This window comes from Salmo salar, chromosome 16, assembly GCF_965601325.2.
Source record: "Salmo salar chromosome 16, fSalSal1, whole genome shotgun sequence".
Taxonomy (NCBI): Eukaryota; Metazoa; Chordata; class Actinopteri; order Salmoniformes; family Salmonidae; genus Salmo; species Salmo salar.
In genome coordinates this window covers 14,658,479-14,678,220 of record NC_138306.1, presented here as the reverse complement: position 1 = coordinate 14,678,220, position 19,742 = coordinate 14,658,479, and the positions used below count along the sequence as shown (strand labels likewise).

General features: G+C 44.7%; 1 protein-coding gene across 10 annotated transcripts; it reads left to right on the top strand.

Moving 5' to 3' along the window:
- Positions 1-207: 207 nt before the first annotated feature.
- LOC106573200 (CCR4-NOT transcription complex subunit 1) lies at positions 208-18,267 on the top strand. 10 transcript variants are annotated; one of them, XM_082962548.1, is made up of 49 exons: positions 208-403; positions 2,104-2,394; positions 2,705-2,812; positions 3,099-3,191; positions 3,373-3,441; positions 3,550-3,604; positions 3,751-3,954; positions 4,067-4,235; positions 4,368-4,494; positions 4,600-4,710; positions 4,801-4,971; positions 5,093-5,220; positions 5,339-5,699; positions 5,814-5,945; positions 6,046-6,197; positions 6,400-6,571; positions 6,685-6,892; positions 6,983-7,111; positions 7,572-7,696; positions 7,806-8,092; positions 8,229-8,307; positions 8,471-8,701; positions 9,117-9,257; positions 9,399-9,578; positions 9,683-9,799; positions 9,948-10,058; positions 10,329-10,484; positions 10,665-10,742; positions 10,847-11,060; positions 11,334-11,485; positions 11,578-11,874; positions 11,982-12,122; positions 12,239-12,343; positions 12,497-12,616; positions 12,754-12,948; positions 13,053-13,195; positions 13,309-13,417; positions 13,581-13,750; positions 13,989-14,220; positions 14,552-14,800; positions 15,022-15,185; positions 15,408-15,525; positions 15,628-15,729; positions 15,818-15,991; positions 16,086-16,298; positions 16,510-16,690; positions 16,768-16,900; positions 17,022-17,156; positions 17,376-18,267. In XM_082962548.1, the coding sequence occupies exons 2-49, from the start codon at positions 2,293-2,295 to the stop codon at positions 17,452-17,454; spliced, it is 7,422 nt and encodes a 2,473-aa protein (XP_082818674.1). In that variant the 5' UTR covers positions 208-403; positions 2,104-2,292; the 3' UTR covers positions 17,455-18,267. The 10 variants fall into 10 exon arrangements, with proteins under 10 accessions (XP_082818674.1, XP_082818673.1, XP_082818680.1 ...); XM_082962547.1 differs by having other exon boundaries at positions 8,462-8,701; positions 10,338-10,484; XM_082962554.1 differs by lacking the exon at positions 10,329-10,484 and having other exon boundaries at positions 5,814-5,936; positions 6,400-6,550; positions 6,685-6,883; positions 6,983-7,096; positions 16,086-16,235.
- Positions 18,268-19,742: the final 1,475 nt, after the last annotated feature.

The following is a 19,742-nucleotide window of genomic DNA, read 5'->3' as shown; positions in this document are numbered from 1 at the left end:
TGAGATAGGTTTAAAGTAGTGGAATATGTTGGTGGGTTTTAATAATGAGTGTAGGGTGATTTAAAAAATATATACATTTTTTCTCGTTTCCCCTTTTTCCATTTTGTATGACAAAGTGTAATGGATTTTACTATAGTTCAGTTGGGGGCGGTAATGCAACATATTGGATGTCAACCGCTGTTAAACTCCACCGAAGAAGAAGAAGAACAACTACAATGGCGTCGCGAGCCCGGGCTCGAGCACTAAAGTGCAGACTGCACTGTGTGCGCGCGCGGAGATGACAGTCGCCATTTTATTTTGAAAAATTTAACCGAACTGGAAGGAGAGCAACCCTTTTAATTAATTAAGTTTGGGCGCAGAAACCCAAAGGAATGAACATCACAAATACATTTTAGGGACCATGGTAAGTTGAATATTTTTTTATTTTTTGTAACAATCGGTGATATTTATTCAAATCAAGATATTAGTAAGATAGCAATTGTGCAACTAGCCGTTAGGCGTCATGGCTAACTACTGTAACGTTCGCTAAGAAAATAAAAACTGGCTAGCGTTGGCTGAAGTTGTCTTTGCAGCTAACGTTAGTTCTGTTTGATGGTCCCATGTCAAAAAGCAGAGTTGGTTTGCTAGTGAAAATGTCCATTCGTATTTAAGTTAGCTAACGTTAACGGTAATTATTTCTACCCCGTGGATGGTGCACATTGACAACGACATGTTCATGCCAACGTCTGATCTAGCTAACTACTAGTAACGTTACATTATCTTTGATAGCGCTAACGTTAACTAGCTATAGTACTACCTGGCCATACATGGCTAGGTCATCTAGCTAGCCAGTTAGCTAACGGTAGCTACATTTAGGTAATTTGTTAACTAGGCGTTGAGTTAACGTAACGAACTACTCAGTAATACTAGTAACTTACTACTGTAACTAGATATTGTATTGACTATTTCCATGGACAATAGTATAATCGCTCGCTACTAAATTGATCAATGAACTAACGTTAGCTTTTACTGTATAGAATTGTTGGATTTGCAACGGTAACAAATATTAACCAGCCAGCTACAGAAAAACAGCCCAACATTACGGCCTTGTGAGAGTTAACGTTACTGTCTGTAGCCTGGCTAACGTTGGTCACATCCAGTTAAGTTAGCTGCAAAATGTGCTTAGCTACCGTTAGTTGGCTAGCTCTTTGTCTCAATGGGTAAGTTAGCTTGTTGCTGTCAGATGGTTAACGTTAACAAATGATACTTGTTAGTGTGTGGTCAGGTCAATTATGCAGTTAGCAATCATGGCTAACGTGACCGTTGGTATTATTAGTTAACGTGAGCCAAGTTATGTTGCCCAAGATAGCTAGCGGTAACGTTATCTGTTAACTGGCAAAAAATAAGGTTAGCTAACGTTAACCCATAAGTTGGCTACGTGGACGGTTACGGAAGAAATGTTTTTAGATGACACACACGCAAGCTACTTTTAACTTAGCTAGCTAGTTGCCGTTAGTATTGTCTCGCTGAGCTATAGTAGCTAACTATTTGCATTATTGCTAGGACACTGAAAACATATCTAACGTTTGTAATTACTATAACTAGCATTAGTTAGCCAAATAACGTAAACAAATTCCCAACGACTTTAGCTTGTTTATTCATTGATTAACCATGCGTTGCCAGTGTAGAACATAAAGATAGTTAATCATCCGCATAAATATCAGCTCACACGATGCTGATTGAACTGGGAGTAGTGGGTGTGCAGAAGTCAAGGCCCGACTCTCGTGACACTGATACTAGAGCGACGTTGGGAAAGAGTTTTGGCAAACATTTATCATTTGTTTGTGCAAACTGTCATGGTGACTTTCTTACATGTCAGTTTCAAGGTAGCTAGCTGTGTTTCGGTTTTGTTTAGTGTTACGCAGCCGTATGAATCAGGATTACTCCAGGTGAGTAGTAGGCCCAATGGGGCTTATTACCCATGGCAGTTGTACGTCGTTATGCGCTTTTGGTGTAGTATTTGCTCCATTATTTTGGAATACTTTACCACACATTTTTCTATATGTAGAACTGTATTGCAGATTGCAGCTGTATTAACTACTTTTCTCTCTTGGCTATTTTCAGATGCTGAACTTGATTTTGCACTGAGGGACTTTACCTTGTATCAAGATCCATTGACAGAAGAAGCTTGTTTTAAAACAGACATTTTTCACACCTGGGGGGGGGCAGAAGTATCTTATCACTGAAGTGACTAAAGGGGAATAATGGTGATTTTGCGCCGGGCACGGCCGCCTGCTTCCGCCCCAACCAGCAATGAATCTTGACTCGCTCTCGCTGGCTTTGTCTCAAATCAGCTACCTGGTGGACAATTTAACAAAGAAAAACTACAGAGCCAGCCAGCAGGAAATACAGCATGTGAGTAGCATGTAGTATTATGCTCACAAATTGTCATTTTCTATTGTTGTATTTCCAGTTTTGTAGTTGGGACACTACAAAACAGTACACATTTTTCACAAATTTAGAGCTTTGCAGGGCTATAGCTAAGTAGATTTTATGATGTAGATAGGCACATTTTTATTAGACATCACATTTCAGAAATGATTGTAAAACAAATATGATTCTGTGGTTCAGAATTGCATTAGGTCTGAGTTATCTTGTCAATAGTATTTTGGTTGTGCCGGTCAACCTGTTGTTCTTTTGGTGAATGCGTTTTCTGTCCTAACAGATTGTGAATCGTCACGGCCCTGAGGCGGACAGGCATTTATTACGCTGTCTCTTCTCCCATGTGGATTTCAGTGGTGATGGTAAAAGCAGTGGCAAAGATTTTCATCAGGTAATTTTTGATTAGTAATACTTATTACACCAGTGGCTAGACTTCAACTGATTTAGCTCTGAGGATTAATGGTCTCTTATGAACCGGAAAATGCTTAGATATCACAGCGCTAGGAATATGTGAACTCTGAATGCACCACTGTGTAGGTTTCCTAATCGTCATTGATATTGTCAGTTTGTCTTCCCTTATTGTTTTAGAAAGTGACTTTGCGTGCCTATTTTGTCCTTAACCTATTTTATGTCCCCTCTCCCTTTTACCTTTGTTTGTCCACTTGCCCATGATACAGTTTCTGATCCAGGAGTGTGTTTCACTGATTTCAAAGCCTAATTTTATTTCAACACTTTGCTACGCCATCGACAATCCTTTGCACTACCAGAAGGTAGGAGGCATACGTGCTTATTTTCTCACTCACCTTTGTAAAAGATTTCTGCAAACAGAAAGATTGTGTACATTTTCTGCAGTGATGGAGTGGGTCCAAGTTATGCCTTGCTTCATGTCCCAAAATTACTGTCTGCATCAGAATAACTGTTGAATGTTTTCTCAACCGTTATCATTTTCAGAGTTTGAAGCCGTCGTCCCACTTGTTTACTCAGTTGAGTAAAGTTCTCAAGCTAAGCAAGGTTCAAGAAGTAAGTAGTTATGTTCTAGAAAATTAAGTCTGTATGGAAATGTATGTTATCAGATAAAAATAATTATTGCAGTAGGGGAAAAAAAAATCTTGTCTTTTTTCCCCCAAGGTGATATTTGGCCTTGCTTTGCTCAATTCGTGCAACGCAGACCTTCGTGGTTTTGGTAAATTTTTATATTTAATCTTTTGACTATACCAGCTGACTTGAAAACGTGCAATGTTTTATCTGTGTGTTGGGGGGGATCAAGTTATTCTGTAATTACTGTATCTAAGCAAGTATTTCTTTTAAATATTTCCCCATCTTTTTTAGCCGCGCAGTTCGTCAAACAAAAGCTCCCTGATCTCCTCCGCTCGTACGTGGACGCGGACCTTGGCGTTAACCAGGAAGGTGGCTTCCAAGATATTGCCATAGAGGTCCTGCACCTGCTCCTCTCCCATCTTCTGTTTGGCCAGAAGGGAGCCAGTGGCGTCGGACAAGAGCAGATTGACGCTTTCCTCAAGACACTGTGCAGAGGTGAGGGGCATAAACATGCTACTTGAAGGAAAATGTTAATAATTAAGTAATGTAAGCTCTTACTTCATTCACATTGTTGCCCCATCAGTTAAATGTTGTCTGTGTGTTTCAGATTTCCCGCAGGCGCGCTGCCCTGTGGTGCTTGCACCGCTGCTGTACCCTGAAAAACGGGACATTCTGATGGACAGGATTCTGCCAGACTCGGGAGAGTTAGCCAAGACCATGATGGAGAGTTCTCTTGCAGAGTTCATGCAGGAAGTTGGCTATGGCTTTTGTGCAAGGTGATTATTTAGTAACTGAAATGCCCATTACAAATTACATTTGAGTCACTTTTGGTGTCATACATAACCACCACAACAGAAGGAATTGAATGACCGTTACCCCTGTTAATGTACTGTTTTGCTCTTTCTCAGTCTTGATGAATGCCGCAACATAATTCTGCAGTATGGGGTGCGAGAGGTTACTGCCAGCCAGGTGGCCAGGGTCCTGGGGATGATGGCTCGTACCCACTCTGGCTTGTCTGATGGAATCCCCCTACAGGTGAGGGTTGACCTGATAGTAACTTAATAAACCTCAAAGCTCTGTAAAAAAAAATCATGAAACTGCTTTCTTTATATACTAATGTATTCTTTACATCTTCCTCAGTCCATCTCTGCTCCGGGCAGTGGCATTTGGAGTGATGGAAAGGACAAAAGTGATGGTTCTCAGGCCCACACTTGGAATGTAGAAGTTCTGATTGACGTGGTCAAAGAAGTTGTAAGTTATAGTGGAATTACTTGATATTTCCCTTCAGTTGGCCATTCTCGTCTTATACTTTGTACATAACACTTCCGTTTTATATTTAAGAACCCCAATCTCAACTTCAAAGAGGTGACCTACGAGCTCGATCACCCTGGCTTTATGATCCGGGACAGTAAGGGACTTCAGATGGTGGTGTATGGGATCCAGAGGGGCCTGGGTATGGAGGTGTTCCCTGTCGATCTCATCTACCGGCCCTGGAAGCATGCTGAGGGACAGGTAAGGAAGAGGGGATCATTGTTGTGTAAAAATGACCACACACTCAACGCTTTGGGCTCTTGTCCCACTGCTGGACTTCCTTCTCAGCCCTCCTGACCTTTCTCACTCCCCTCTGTTCCAGCTGTCATTCATTCAGCACTCCCTCATGAGCCCAGATGTGTTCTGCTTCGCTGACTACCCCTGCCACACTGTAGCCATCGACATACTGAAGGCGCCACCCGAGGACGATAACAGGGAGATAGCCACCTGGTGGGTGAAACACAGCCCTCCTGACCACCACAGTTCCAGATACTCCTTTACATGAATTATTAGTCACATGTCATGCCATATCTGATGGTCTTTGTTTGTGTGATTTTTCGCCACACAGGAAGAGCCTGGACCTGGTGGAGAGCCTCCTGCGCCTCTCTGAGGTGGGCCAGTACGAGCAGGTGAAGCAGCTCTTCAGTTTCCCCATCAAACACTGTCCTGACATGTTGGTGCTGGCACTGCTGCAGATCAGCACCTCTTGGCACACCCTGCGCCATGAGCTCATCTCCACCCTCATGCCCATCTTCCTGGGCAACCACCCCAACTCCGCCATCATCTTGCACTACGCGTGGCACGGACAGGGCCAGTCCCCCTCTATCCGTCAGCTGATCATGCACTCGATGGCAGAGTGGTACATGAGAGGAGAGCAGTACGACCAGGCCAAGCTGTCCCGCATCCTGGATGTGGCCCAGGACTTGAAGGTAGAGATCAGGGATGGTCTTAAGGAAATATAATGAAAACTTTATAGTTTTGTACAAGGCCACTTTGCAAACTTTTTTTGTTGTAATATCCAAACTGTTCCTCTTGTTTTTCAGTCTCTTTCAATGCTGCTAAATGGTACTCCATTTGCCTTTGTTATTGACCTTGCTGCACTTGCCTCTCGCCGTGAATACCTCAAACTTGACAAATGGCTGACTGACAAAATCCGAGAGCACGGGGTGGGTGGCGTGAGTTGAGCCTTTAATTTACAACAATTATACATGCACATTGCTACAAAAGTTACTTGGATATAGTGTATGACAGTTATTGACCTGTTTGCCGTTCTAGGAGCCCTTCATCCAGGCATGTGTAACGTTCCTGAAAAGACGCTGTCCCTCTATTATGGGTGGTCTTGCCCCAGAGAAGGACCAGCCCAAAAGCGCCCAGCTTCCCCCGGAAACGATGGCTACCATGCTGGGCTGTCTGCAGGCCTGTGCAGGGTGAGTTTACTGTGTTTCCATCAGAGGTTGAATCATTAGACCGATGATCACATTTGGACCGGTATGCTCCCTTTCATTACTTCAATCATATTATATGGTTGTGCCAAAAGGTCTAGTTTCCATAATACAACATGAACTTGAAATTAATTCTTTCTAAATATGAAACAAGGTCATATAGTTAAATAATTGATGTATTTTTCAGGAGTGTGTCTCAAGAGCTCTCTGAGACTATCTTGACCATGGTTGCCAACTGTAGCAACGTCATGAACAAAGCCCGCCAGCCACCACCGGGGGTCATGCCAAAGGGACGTGCTCCCAGCACCAGCAGTCTAGACGCCATTTCCCCTGTGCAGGTATCGGTGTCTCCTCTCCAGGTGAAGGGCATTGCATCTATGTTCTCTAACACTGTTATTGGGTAATGTGTATCGGCTAGAAACATTGTACTTTCATCATCCCCTGAATTTACATTTGTTCCATTCTGTTCTAGATGGATCCCCTGACAGCCATGGGTTCGCTGAACCTGAGCAGCTCTGCCACCTCTCACACACAGAGCATGCAGGGCTTCCCTACCCCGCTGGGCTCTGCCTTCAGCAACCCCCAGTCCCCAGCTAAGGCCTTCCCTCCACTGTCCAACCCCAACCCCAGCACACCATTTGGGGGGATTGGGAGCCTCTCTTCACAGCTAGGTAACACAGGTATGAGTAGAGAACCTGCCATAGAGATCATTTCATAGTGTTTTGATTACAATATAATGGACAACTAAACTTGTTTTTCTTTTTGTCTAGGTCCTCTGGGATCAGGCATTGGTTCTGGTCTTGGAATGCCAGCGGTGAGCAGCGATCCGTTTGGGACGAGGAAGATGAGCACACCGGGCCTGAATCCGACCACCTTTCAGCAGAGTAAGATGAAGGCCTGTAAGTGGTGGTGGTGTGACTGAGTGTGCTAGGCGCCTCAACTGTATTTCCTCCCAAAACGTTCTCTTAATATCTCCTAATGGGCTCTTGAAGTAATGTGGTTTTCCTGGAGTCGATTACTTTAACATTTCTCATCTAAAAACATTTGAGTACAATCTGGGAAGAAAAACAGTGTCTTTCACACATTGAATCAGAGGAAATACAGGTCAGTCTTCCATTAAACACAAATTGGCAAATTCTTATGCTCCTAATTGACAGGAATTTGAACTTGGATTTTTGATACAATCTTTGTACATATGTTTTTTTGTGTGGCGTTTATTGGTTTGATAGTGAAAAACTTCCTAAGCTTGTTTTGCATTACTTGACAAATGTTTTATTTGCTGCAATTGATCACTATTGAAATAGTTCCAAAGGGTTTTCTATGGCAGTATTGTTTGATTTAGTCTGACCTTTTTCCTAGCTGACCTATCTCAGGTGTGGCCCGAGGCTAACCAGCACTTTAGTAAGGAGATTGACGATGAGGCTAACAGTTACTTCCAGCGCATCTACAACCACCCCCCACACCCCACCATGTCTGTTGATGAGGTGAGTCCCTGAGTAAAATAGTCTGCAGGTTGTTTCAGGCACTGACCCAGTGATGGTGTTTATCCTCAAGCTGACAGCTGTTTAAGCCATGGCGCCCCTCTCTTTGCAGGTGCTGGAGATGTTACAGAGGTTCAAGGACTCCACCATCAAGCGAGAGCGGGAGGTCTTTAACTGTATGCTGAGGAATTTGTTCGAGGAGTACCGTTTCTTCCCCCAGTACCCCGACAAGGAGCTGCACATCACCGCCTGCCTGTTCGGGGGGATCATCGAGAAGGGTCTTGTCACATACATGGCCCTTGGACTGGCCCTCAGATATGTCCTTGAAGCCTTAAGGAAGCCATTTGGATCCAAAATGTATTACTTTGGAATCGCTGCTCTAGATAGATTCAAAAATAGGTATGGACTTATTTTTCTTCATATGTTTGATGGAATTCCACACTGAATATGTGCATGTTGCTATAGAATGTTGTGTATCTATGATTCAAATGATCTGTGATCTGCAGTAGGGCTAATTTGATATTTCCCTCTCTAGGCTGAAGGACTATCCACAATATTGTCAGCACTTGGCCTCGATCGGCCACTTTCTGCAATTCCCCCTTCATTTACAAGAGGTAATTGGATTTCCTGTGTATTTGAGACAATTTGTCATTCTTCATCTGTACATGTACCTTGTCTTTATACTGATCTCCGCACCACCTTAGCCAGAGGTGCGGATCCTACTTCACGATAAATAAGTCTCTCGCTCTGGCACTTTCGAATATCCTGTGCGTGCAGTATATCGAGTATGGCCAACAGTCACGGGATCCTCCAGTGAAGATGCAAGGATCCATCACCACCCCTGGAAGCCTGGCGTTGGCTCAAGCTCAGGCCCAGTCTCAGCCTCCCAAAGCCCCCCAGCCTGGACAGCCCAGCACCCTGGTCACCACAGCTACCGCCACCACCACTGTCGCCAAAACCACTACCATCACCCGACCTACCCCTGGCAGCTTCAAGAAGGATGTGCCGGTGAGTACCTGTGAGACGATTGCACCATATGCCTATGTTTTTAGCTGGCCATGTGAAATGATGCCAGTGCTTCAGTGTTTGTTTTCTGCGTTGCTATAGTTTCATTGTCAATGGAAACACTTAACAGTTCCGTGAGGAGGGTTCCCTAATTTCTACAACGATATGCTGCTCATTGCAAAAACTAGGAAATAACACATTTTTTTCAAGCAAATGGGACAGGCCTAAGAGAATGAGAATTTGTTTCTAATGCGGTCATTGAAGAAATAATTACTATACTGTGATTATTTGGCCAGGATGCACTAAGTAATAATTTTATGGGAATTTGAGGTAGTGTAAAGTTATGATTTCCAAAGTGGAGGTTAGAATATTGTGAAACATTTTGTTCTGAGTGTATATTCTAATCTATTAATTTCAGCCCTCCATCAACACCACAAACATTGACACTCTGCTGGTAGCAACAGACCAAACTGAGAGGATTGTGGAACCCCCAGAAAATGTTCAAGAGAAAATTGCTTTTATCTTCAATAACCTGTCACAATCCAACATGACACAGAAGGTGGGTCATAGAGATATATTTTTGTTTGCTTACTACTTGGTCATATGTTGCCACTGCTATATTAAACATCTTGGTTTCGGTCAATTTAAATACCTTTCTGTAATTTTACAAATGCTTGTGTATTTTCCTCCAACTCCAAAGGTTGAGGAGTTAAAGGAAACTGTGAAAGAGGAGTTTATGCCCTGGGTCTCCCAGTATCTTGTCATGAAGAGGGTCAGCATCGAGCCCAACTTCCACAGCCTATACTCCAACTTTCTAGACACCCTGAAGAACCCTGAGTTTGTCAAAATGGTTCTGAATGAAACTTACAGAAACATCAAGGTGTGTGATTATTCAGTTAAACAACATTTATGGAAAATGTGTAAACTCATATCACATTTAAGAGAGCTACTTAAACACTAGCCTTTTCTCTCTCCATGTGTCAGGTTCTCCTTACCTCTGATAAGGCAGCTGCAAACTTCTCTGATCGATCCCTACTGAAGAATTTGGGCCACTGGCTTGGCATGATCACTCTGGCTAAAAACAAGCCCATCCTGTACACGGTGAGTACATTTCCTCACCTTTAAATGTTGGCCTGTATAGAACTTTCCATTTGTTTTCCTCCCAACAAATAACCAAACGCTTGTAACTGTGCCCCTAGATGGTATTTTGTTGTTTTAACCTGCATTTTTTGTAAAACATTTCTTTAAGGATTTGGAGGTGAAATCCCTGTTGTTAGAAGCCTATGTCAAGGGGCAGCAGGAGCTACTGTATGTGGTCCCGTTTGTAGCCAAAGTCCTGGAATCCAGTTTGCGTAGCGTGGTAAGACCTCATCTCACAAGCATTTTCAAATGTATCAATAGGTATCTGAATTCACATTTTAATTTCTAGGGAACAACTTTAGCAATGTTATCAAAGTGATAATGACAAATTGAGCTTAGGCCCAGCACAGACAGAGCCAACCCCGGCAGGCAGGACCTGCAGGAATAGCGAGACTGACAATATGGTTGGGTCTGGAGTTGAACTAGGTACTAGTTTTTCCTGGTCATGTCCCATGGTCAAGAGAAACTATGGGCCCTAAGACTGACTCAGTCCCATCAGGCAGAGTACCTACCGGAGCTGACAGGGAGCCAGTCCTTCCAGGCAGAATACCTACAGCAGCAGACAGGCAGCCAGCCAGAACTAGATGATGTAGACCATTATAGGCAGTATTATAGCCCATCTCCAGAAGAAGCAAAGAGGCTCAAAGTATGTGTGTACTATTTTTGCTCCTAAAAATACTATTTGGTTAAAAAAAATAGTTTAGGACCAAATGGCTCTCTGGGTAAATTATTTGTGCCCTCTGGAGTTATGTATTTGTACACCTTTTTTTTTCTCGCTGTTATGCCTTATTTCATTGTTTTAAGAGCAGGTTAAATGTGTTCTCAGATCTTCCGACCTCAGAATCCCTGGACCATGGCCATCATGAATGTTCTGGCAGAGTTGCATACGGAACATGATCTGAAGGTCCGGGAACCCTTTCTCTTTTATCCACCAGTATCGACATGTTTTTAACACGTTTTTTGACTTTTCACATACTGATTGTCATTGTGATTCTTTCCCCACTACAGCTGAACTTAAAGTTTGAGATTGAGGTGCTGTGTAAGAACTTATCACTGGACATCAACGACCTGAAGCCTGGCACCCTGCTGAAAGACAAAGACAAGTTGAAGAGTCTGGAGGAGCAGCTCTCTGCACCAAAGAAAGAGGCCAAGCCCCCTGAAGAAATGATCCCTATTGTTAGCACAGGTATCCAGCACTTTCAAACTGGGATGCCCCTTGTCGGTGTGTGGATATCTTTCTATCAATTTTATTTCAAATGTTTGTTTAATCTGAATGTCCTCATGTATATTGATTGAAATGTTAATATTTAAACACAATTGTTAAATAAGATTTTAGCCCATCATAAGTTCAATCATTTGAATGTAGAATGACAACCTGGATTTGTAGTGTTTGGCCAAGAATATTTAACCCGTTTCTTTTTTGCTTTGGTCGAGCCGCTGCGCTTGAGCTCCTTTTTCCTGTATTTTAATCACAATAGTGTTTTGTAACCAACAGGAGACTTTCTTCCATTTGCAGCTGCACCATCCACTCCCGCCCCGACCACCACTTGCTCAGCTACTGGGCCCCCTACCCCGCAGTTTAGCTATCATGACATCAATGTGTACGCCCTTGCAGGGCTAGCCCCTCACATCAATATCAACATCAACGTAAGTAGCACCTTCACTCAAACACCTTGTGACGAATACACATGGTAAGTCTTTTGAGTTGTGGCGGCACTAACACGCTTCACTCCCTGCAGATCCCCTTGCTTCAAGCCCACCCTCAGCTCAAGCAGTGTGTGAGACAGTCCATTGAGCGGGCTGTGCAAGAGCTCGTCCACCCCGTAGTGGACCGCTCCATCAAGATCGCCATGACCACCTGCGAGCAGATCGTCAGGAAGGACTTTGCTCTGGACTCGGAGGAGTCGCGCATGCGTGTGGCAGCTCATCATATGATGCGCAACCTGACTGCCGGCATGGCCATGATCACCTGCCGGGAGCCCCTGCTCATGAGCATCGCCACCAACCTGAAGAACAGCTTTGCCGCTGCCCTCCGGGTAGTCATCTTCATTCTCTCCCATTTCAAATCCACAAAGGGCTATATAAAATGTAAAATATTATTAGTGGTGGTGTTGCTTATAACTGTGCTCCTGTCCCCCTCCAGGCCCCCACCCCCCAGCAGAGAGAGATGATGGAGGAGGCTGCTGCCAGGGTCGCCCAGGACAACTGTGAGCTGGCCTGCTGCTTCATCCAGAAGACTGCAGTGGAGAAGGCTGGCCCAGAGATGGACAAGAGGCTGGCGACGGTGAGTTTAGTTATAGGCACGTTTGTATTCTCACTGGGATGCTACTCTTGTCTGTATACTCTCCAATACTTTATCTAATGGCTGACTGTTGTACCTGTACCCTTCCTCTCCTGTAGGAGTTTGAGCTGAGGAAGCACGCCCGCCAGGAGGGCCGTCGCTACTGTGACCCCGTTGTGCTGACCTACCAGGCCGAGCGCATGCCAGAGCAGATCAGACTCAAGGTGAACACACCTGGTCTATAGCACTCCATTGGTTTCTTTCCTAGTAGTGGTATAGTCAGAGACAGTAATATAAAAATATATATATTTCATGAATGTGATATCAAACATCGCTTTTGCATCTGGACTATTTACTGAGTGATATTTCTGGCACAGGTTGGAGGCGTAGACCCCAAACAGCTGGCGGTGTATGAGGAGTTTGCCCGGAATGTTCCAGGCTTCCTACCAAGCAACGACCTGTCTCAGCCCACAGGATTCCTTGCCCAGCCCATGAAGGTAAGGCTCTTTGGCCCTGGAAGAGCACTCACCAATATTGCATTTGCTGCTATCTTGACATAACCCAACCTGATTTTAAGGTTAAGAACTTTACTCAAGTACTATATGAATGTGTTTCTGTCCTGTGTTTATTACAGCAACAGGCATGGGCCACGGACGACGTGGCTCAGATCTATGACAAGTGCATGGCAGACCTGGAGCAGCACCTCCACGCCATCCCTCCAGCGCTGGCCATGAACCCTCAGACCCAGGCTTTGCGCAGCCTGCTGGAGGCCGTGGCCCTAGCCAGGAACTCCCGGGACGGCATCGCCGCTCTGGGTCTGCTGCAGAAGGTCAGGGTCTAGTCCTCACACAGTCACATTGGACATGCATGCATAGACAAGTAGTTTAGGTCTCAGTAGAAAAGCTTTCTTCCTAACTGTCTCTCTCGCTCCAGGCTGTGGAGGGTCTGCTGGATGCTACCAGTGGTGCCGATGCTGACTTGCTTCTGCGGTACAGAGAGTGCCACCTGCTGGTGCTCAAAGCCCTCCAGGACGGCCGGGCATACGGGCCACTGTGGTGCAACAAGCAGATTACCAGGTTGGTATCCCCCTTAAAACCAACTCATGGGAATCTTTTTGGCTTTAATGGGGAAGGGAAACTAAATCAACAAAATTTTTGTTAACGTTTGGCTTATGTTTGATCTGTTCCAGGTGCCTGATTGAGTGCCGTGATGAGTACAAGTACAACGTTGAGGCTGTGGAGCTGCTGATCAGAAACCACCTGGTCAACATGCAGCAGTATGACCTGCACCTGGCACAGGTAAACACCACTACACACCTTTAAGTGTTGAGATGTTTGTTTTCGGGTGCACAACTCAATCTGTGAATAGTCTGTCTCAATTCTATAAAACTGGGTAATGGCTTAGTGTGTTTCGTCCCTGTGTTAGTATCTTACAACCGTGTGTCTGTATGTTTCTGTCTAGTCTATGGAGAATGGGCTGCACTACATGGCGGTGGCGTTTGCCATGCAGCTGGTGAAGCTGCTGTTGGTGGATGAGCGCAGTGTGAGCCACATTACCGAGGCAGACTTGTTCCACACTATCGAGACTCTGATGCGAACCAGCGCCCACTCCAGGGCCAACGCACCTGAGGGGTAAGTCCTATTAATATTTTTTTGGTCTGGGTCATATTCTTTAGTGCACACTCTAGCAAAACCTTTTGAAACGGAAAACTAAAACGGGCGTTTGTTAATAGACTAGTTCAGTTAGTCCCTTACTGTTTCGGTCAGTTTTCTTCTATTTTGTGCGTCGTGAATATGACCCTGGAGATGTGTGCTTGGTGTACATACGTTTGTAGTTCTGACTGATGTATATCTGTCCTTTAACCTCAAGGCTTCCTCAGCTGATGGACGTGGTCCGCTCCAACTACGAGGCTATGATCGACCGGGCCCACGGAGGACCCAACTTTATGATGCACTCTGGCATCTCCCAGGCATCCGAGTACGACGACCCGCCAGGCCTGAGGGAGAAGGCTGAGTACCTGCTGAGGGAATGGGTCAACCTGTACCACTCTGCAGCCGCCGGCCGGGACAGCACCAAGGCCTTCTCTGCCTTTGTGGGCCAGGTACAGGACAGCACACACTCGTGTTTATTTTAGTTTCAGTCTTTGCCTTATGACGACTGCTTCTCTCCTCCAAGCCAGTCAGAGCGCTGTTTGCCTTCACAACACGAGCACAGCTCCAGTTGCGGTCTTGACACAGTGGGGCCTTAGTGCTAGAGCAGTGCACATAGCAGCAACTCCATTGTCTTCCAAACCACTGCACCCAGCAGCAGTGTTATGAGACTGGACATCAATATTAATCCTAAGAAAATCTTAGTAAAATATACACAATTTAAATTATGGATGACTAGACGTGTATGGCCATTCTCACTAATGTACTTACTGTCCTCCCCAGATGCACCAGCAGGGCATTCTGAAGACCGATGACCTGATCACTCGTTTCTTCCGGCTGTGCACGGAGATGTGTGTAGAGATCAGCTACCGCGCCCAGGCCGAGCAGCAGCACAACCCTGCGGCCAGCGCCGCCATCATCAGGGCCAAGTGTTACCACAACCTGGACGCCTTTGTGCGCCTCATCGCCCTGCTGGTCAAGCACTCCGGAGAGGCCACCAACACCGTCACCAAGATCAACCTGCTCAACAAGGTTAATATCAGGAGGATCCTCTCCATGGACTCTGTAGAATCCGCTCTGCTTTGTAAAGATATCTCGGAAAGACAACCGTACATTTCAAATCAGCAAACTGACAACGCAATTCATAGTTCTGAGTTGTTTTTGTCTTTTAAAACCCGTCACAGATTTCCGATAAAGGCTCTTGGAAAATGACATTACTGGGCTCATCAATGTGTCCCCTTGACTGTTCTCAGGTTCTAGGTATTGTGGTTGGAGTGTTGATCCAGGACCATGATGTGAGACAGACTGAGTTCCAGCAGTTGCCTTACCATCGCATCTTCATCATGCTGTTGCTTGAGCTCAATGCCCCCGAGCATGTGCTGGAGACCATCAACTTCCAGACCCTCACCGCCTTCTGGTAAGTGCTGCCATCACGCCTGTTAGAAAAGCCATAGGCGATCCAACGTTTCTTAGTGGAATACAGCATAGAATTCTATGGTTGATTTTCACTGGGGGTATTTATCACTGATTGTCAGGATGTCTTAAAGCTCACTTTTCCTTAACTGTAAAATGTATGGTGCTCATCTATACTGAGTTGTCTACCTTTTCCATGTTTCTATTTTGTTATTTTTGTCCACAGCAACACTTTCCACATCCTGAGGCCTACCAAAGCCCCTGGCTTTGTTTACGCTTGGCTGGAGTTGATCTCTCACCGTATCTTCATCGCCAGGATGCTGGCGCACACCCCACAGCAGAAGGCAAGGAGAAGTCACTGATGTGTGACAAGACGGTGCCATGTTTGGGTGGATGTTTTTGGTACTGAATAGCAACCATTGATAACCTGTTTTCTCTTCTCTTAGGGTTGGCCCATGTATGCCCAACTTCTCATTGATCTGTTCAAGTACCTGGCACCCTTCCTGAGGAATGTTGAGCTTAACAAACCTATGCAAATCCTCTACAAGGTTTGGAAATGGCTCATAATGTTTCTTTCCCTTGAAACCATTAGTAACCTGACTTGGATTTGACTGAATGTTTTTCCTCTGACCTCAGGGTACCCTGCGCGTCCTTCTGGTCCTACTGCATGACTTCCCAGAGTTCCTGTGCGACTACCACTACGGCTTCTGCGACGTCATCCCGCCCAACTGCATCCAGCTCCGCAACCTGATTCTGAGTGCCTTCCCACGCAACATGAGGCTTCCAGACCCCTTCACTCCCAATCTGAAGGTACAGCCGAATGACAGACCCTAAATGCATTACACTGCAATTTTTTTGTGGTTTTCTGTAAATGTTTATTACTATTTTTCACTTTGTCTACTAGGTTGACATGCTCAGCGAGATCAACATCGCTCCGCGCATCCTTACAAACTTCACCGGAGTGATGCCCTCTCAGTTCAAGAAGGATCTGGACTCGTACCTGAAGACACGCTCCCCCGTCACCTTCCTCTCTGAGCTCCGCAGCAATCTGCAGGTAGGGGGCGCCACTCTGGGTCCCTGGAAGTATTTGCAGCACAACGACACATCTTTAGAACAGGTTAAGTTTTGAGTCTTTGCGCAAATGTTCAAATGTCGATTTGTCTTGCGTTGTATCTGAAGTGTCATTGTACTTGGGTGTTTTCAGTGCGTCTGTCTGTAGATTTAGTTCCAGGTAATTCAATCTGGAAATAAAACGAGTGTCTCCTTCAATTGCAAGTGTTGGGGGTTTTACATTTTGTTCTCCTTTTTACCCTCCAAACCTATTCTAGGTGTCAAATGAGCCAGGCAACCGTTACAACATCCAGCTGATCAACGCTCTGGTGCTGTATGTGGGAACCCAGGCCATCGCACACATCCACAACAAGGGCAGCACCCCCTCGATGAGCACCATCACTCACTCAGCCCACATGGACATCTTCCAGAACCTGGCTGTGGACCTGGACACTGAGGGTAAGATGCGTGCGCACACACATGCATACAGTTTTCTCTTTTCGTTGTGTGGTATTCTCATCATTCTCTGTTCCCAGGGCGTTATCTCTTCCTGAATGCCATCGCCAATCAGCTGCGCTACCCAAACAGCCACACCCATTACTTCAGCTGCACCATGCTGTACCTGTTTGCTGAGGCCAACACTGAGGCAATCCAGGAGCAGATTACCAGGTAAATCTTGTTCTCTACAAAGAACAATTGCATTTGAAGACGTTGTGGAACTACCTACATTTTTATGGATCAGTTTCCTGTCCAAGTGTCTTTGTTAACAGGATTTTGCACCTCTTTGCAGGGTTCTTCTGGAGAGGCTGATTGTGAACAGGCCTCATCCCTGGGGACTGCTCATCACCTTCATCGAGCTCATCAAGAATCCCGCCTTCAAGTTCTGGAGCCACGACTTTGTACACTGTGCCCCAGAGATTGAGAAGTATGTGCTCATTAACTCTCTCCTAGAGTTGGCTTTTCACTCAGCTGAGATGACTTCACCTGCAGAGTAGTAGCTGGAGGATAACCAGTTAGCAGCACGTTGTGTGTTCATGCTCTGCTTTAATAAAATAAAAATATCAAACACGCTCTAAGATAAATTGCTGCAATGGGAGGACTTGGATTAAACACCCTCCGCTGTCTCTCTCTCTCTCCCTCTCAGGTTGTTCCAGTCAGTGGCTCAGTGCTGTATGGGGCAAAAGCAGGCTCAGCAGGTGATGGAGGGCACTGGTGCCAGTTAGTCAGCCAGCCTGCAGGAGAGATAATAGGGCCAAACCCTCCATCCCTGGACCCACCCCACAGATGCCCCCCTACATTACTGTTAGCACTGGATGAACTGGCAATGCTGATTTTGAAGTTTGACTGCTGCTCATGGATCTAAGAGTTTGTTTTGGCCTGGCTATGGAGAAGTTATTTGGACATGCTGTTTAATATTTTTATGCTTCGATGTAAATATTAAAAGGGAGATGGAGAGATTGATAGTACGAGCAGATATGTGAATGTAGTGTCCAACAAGTGATCTAACATGTAAAGACGACGTGTACACACGCATTCAGTCACTACCAAAGGTCCCTGGCTGTCTCCCTCCTACAGATTTAATTTTTTGCATATTTGATGATTGATTTATTTGCATTCAGAGGCTTAAAAGGTAGTGGATAAAGAGGGCAGTTTTTTTTTTTTTTTTTTTTTTTTTTTTAGTGGGAAAAGAAAGGCAGTGCACTAGATTCTTTCATGGGTTCACTCCTTTGATCTACTTGGGGTGTGGTGGGGGCAATGGTCTTTCCATTTTAAATAGTGGGTTAGAGGTTCTCCCCGGCACTTGTAAAATTGTGGAAAATTTAAGATGGCGAATTAAATCTTAAAATTTGTACAAAGATCCAAATTGCAGAACAACAAAAGGACCAATACAGCCCATTTTGTAAGGATTTTGAATGTTTTGTAAATGTATTGGTCCGTGTGTATTTTGTAGTCCTTTATAGTTGCCTTTAGTTCTTGCTACTTATTTCCTGTATGTATGCATACTGTAGTTAACGCATTAAACAATTGAACTGCAATTTTGTTTGTCTTCATGCTGATAAATTACTTTAGGCTGTTCATTTTATTAAACAAAACATAGTAAATTAGTAATTAGTCTACAATACGTAAAAGGATAAGCAATTCACTCCACAGCTGCAGCCGCATCACACTTCAGCTCCACTATACGTGTTGCGTTGTCAATTTGAAGTTTTACTTGCTCCACAGCACGTTGTTTTGAGAGTGGAGAGGCGCAGGGAAGTCTGTGACCAAGTTTTTTTTCATTCGGGGGAATACAAATGAATATACAGTACCAGTCAAAAGTTGAGACACCTACTCATTCAAGAGTTTTTATTTTTACTATTTTCTACATAGTTTGTCTCATCACTATTATTCTACTATGAAATAACACATGGAATCATGTAACTTAGTGTCAAACAAATCAAAACATTTAGGTTGTTAATAGTAGCCACCTTTTGCCTTGACAGCTTTGCACACACATTCTCTCAACCAGCTTCATGAGGTAGTCACCTGGATTGTGTTTCAATTAACAGGTGTGCTTGGTTAAGTTATTTCCTTAATGCCTTTGTGCTAATCAGTTGTGTTGTGACAAGGTATGGGGGTATATAGAAGATGGCCCTATTTGGTAAAAGACCAAGTCCATACTATGGCAAGAATAGCTCAAATAAGCAAAGAGAAATGACAGTCCTTTACTTTTAAGACATGAAGGTAAGTCAATACAGAAAATGTCAAGACATTTTCTTCAGTTGCAAAAACCAAGAGCGATGATTGAACTGGCTCTCATGAGGATGCCACGAGAAAGGAAGCCCCAGAGTTACCTCTGCTGTAGAGGATAAGTTCAGTAGAGTTACCAGCCTCAGAAATCTGCGATTAACTGCCCCTCATATTGCAGCCCAAATAATTTTTCGGAGTTCAAGTAACAGACACATCTCAAACTTTTCAGAGGAGACGGCATGAATCTGGCCTTCATGGTTGAATTGCTGCAAAGAAACCACTACCACTGGGTGTGCTTTGCTGGTGACGCTGATTTATTTATAATTCAAGGCACACTTAACCAACATGGCTACCACAGCATTCTGCAGCAATACGCCATCCCATCTGGTTTGCGCTGAGGGGCACTATCATTTGTTTTTTAACAGGACAATGACCCAAAACACATCCAGGCTGTGTAAGGACTATTTTACCAAGGAGAGTGATGGAGTGCTGCATCAGATGACCTCCACAATCACCTGACCTCAAACCAATCGAGATGGTTTGGGATAAGTTAGACTTGTGAAGGAAAAGTAGCCAACAAGTGCTCAGCATATGTGGGAACTCCTTCCAAGACCGTTGGAAAAGCATTCCAGGTGAAGCTGGTTGAGAGAATGGCAAGAGTCTAGGTCTTCCTTTTACCAAATAGGGCTATATCTTCTGTATACCACCCCTACCTTGTCACAATGCAACAGATTGGCACAAACGCATTAAGAAGGAAATAAATTACACAAATGAACTTTGA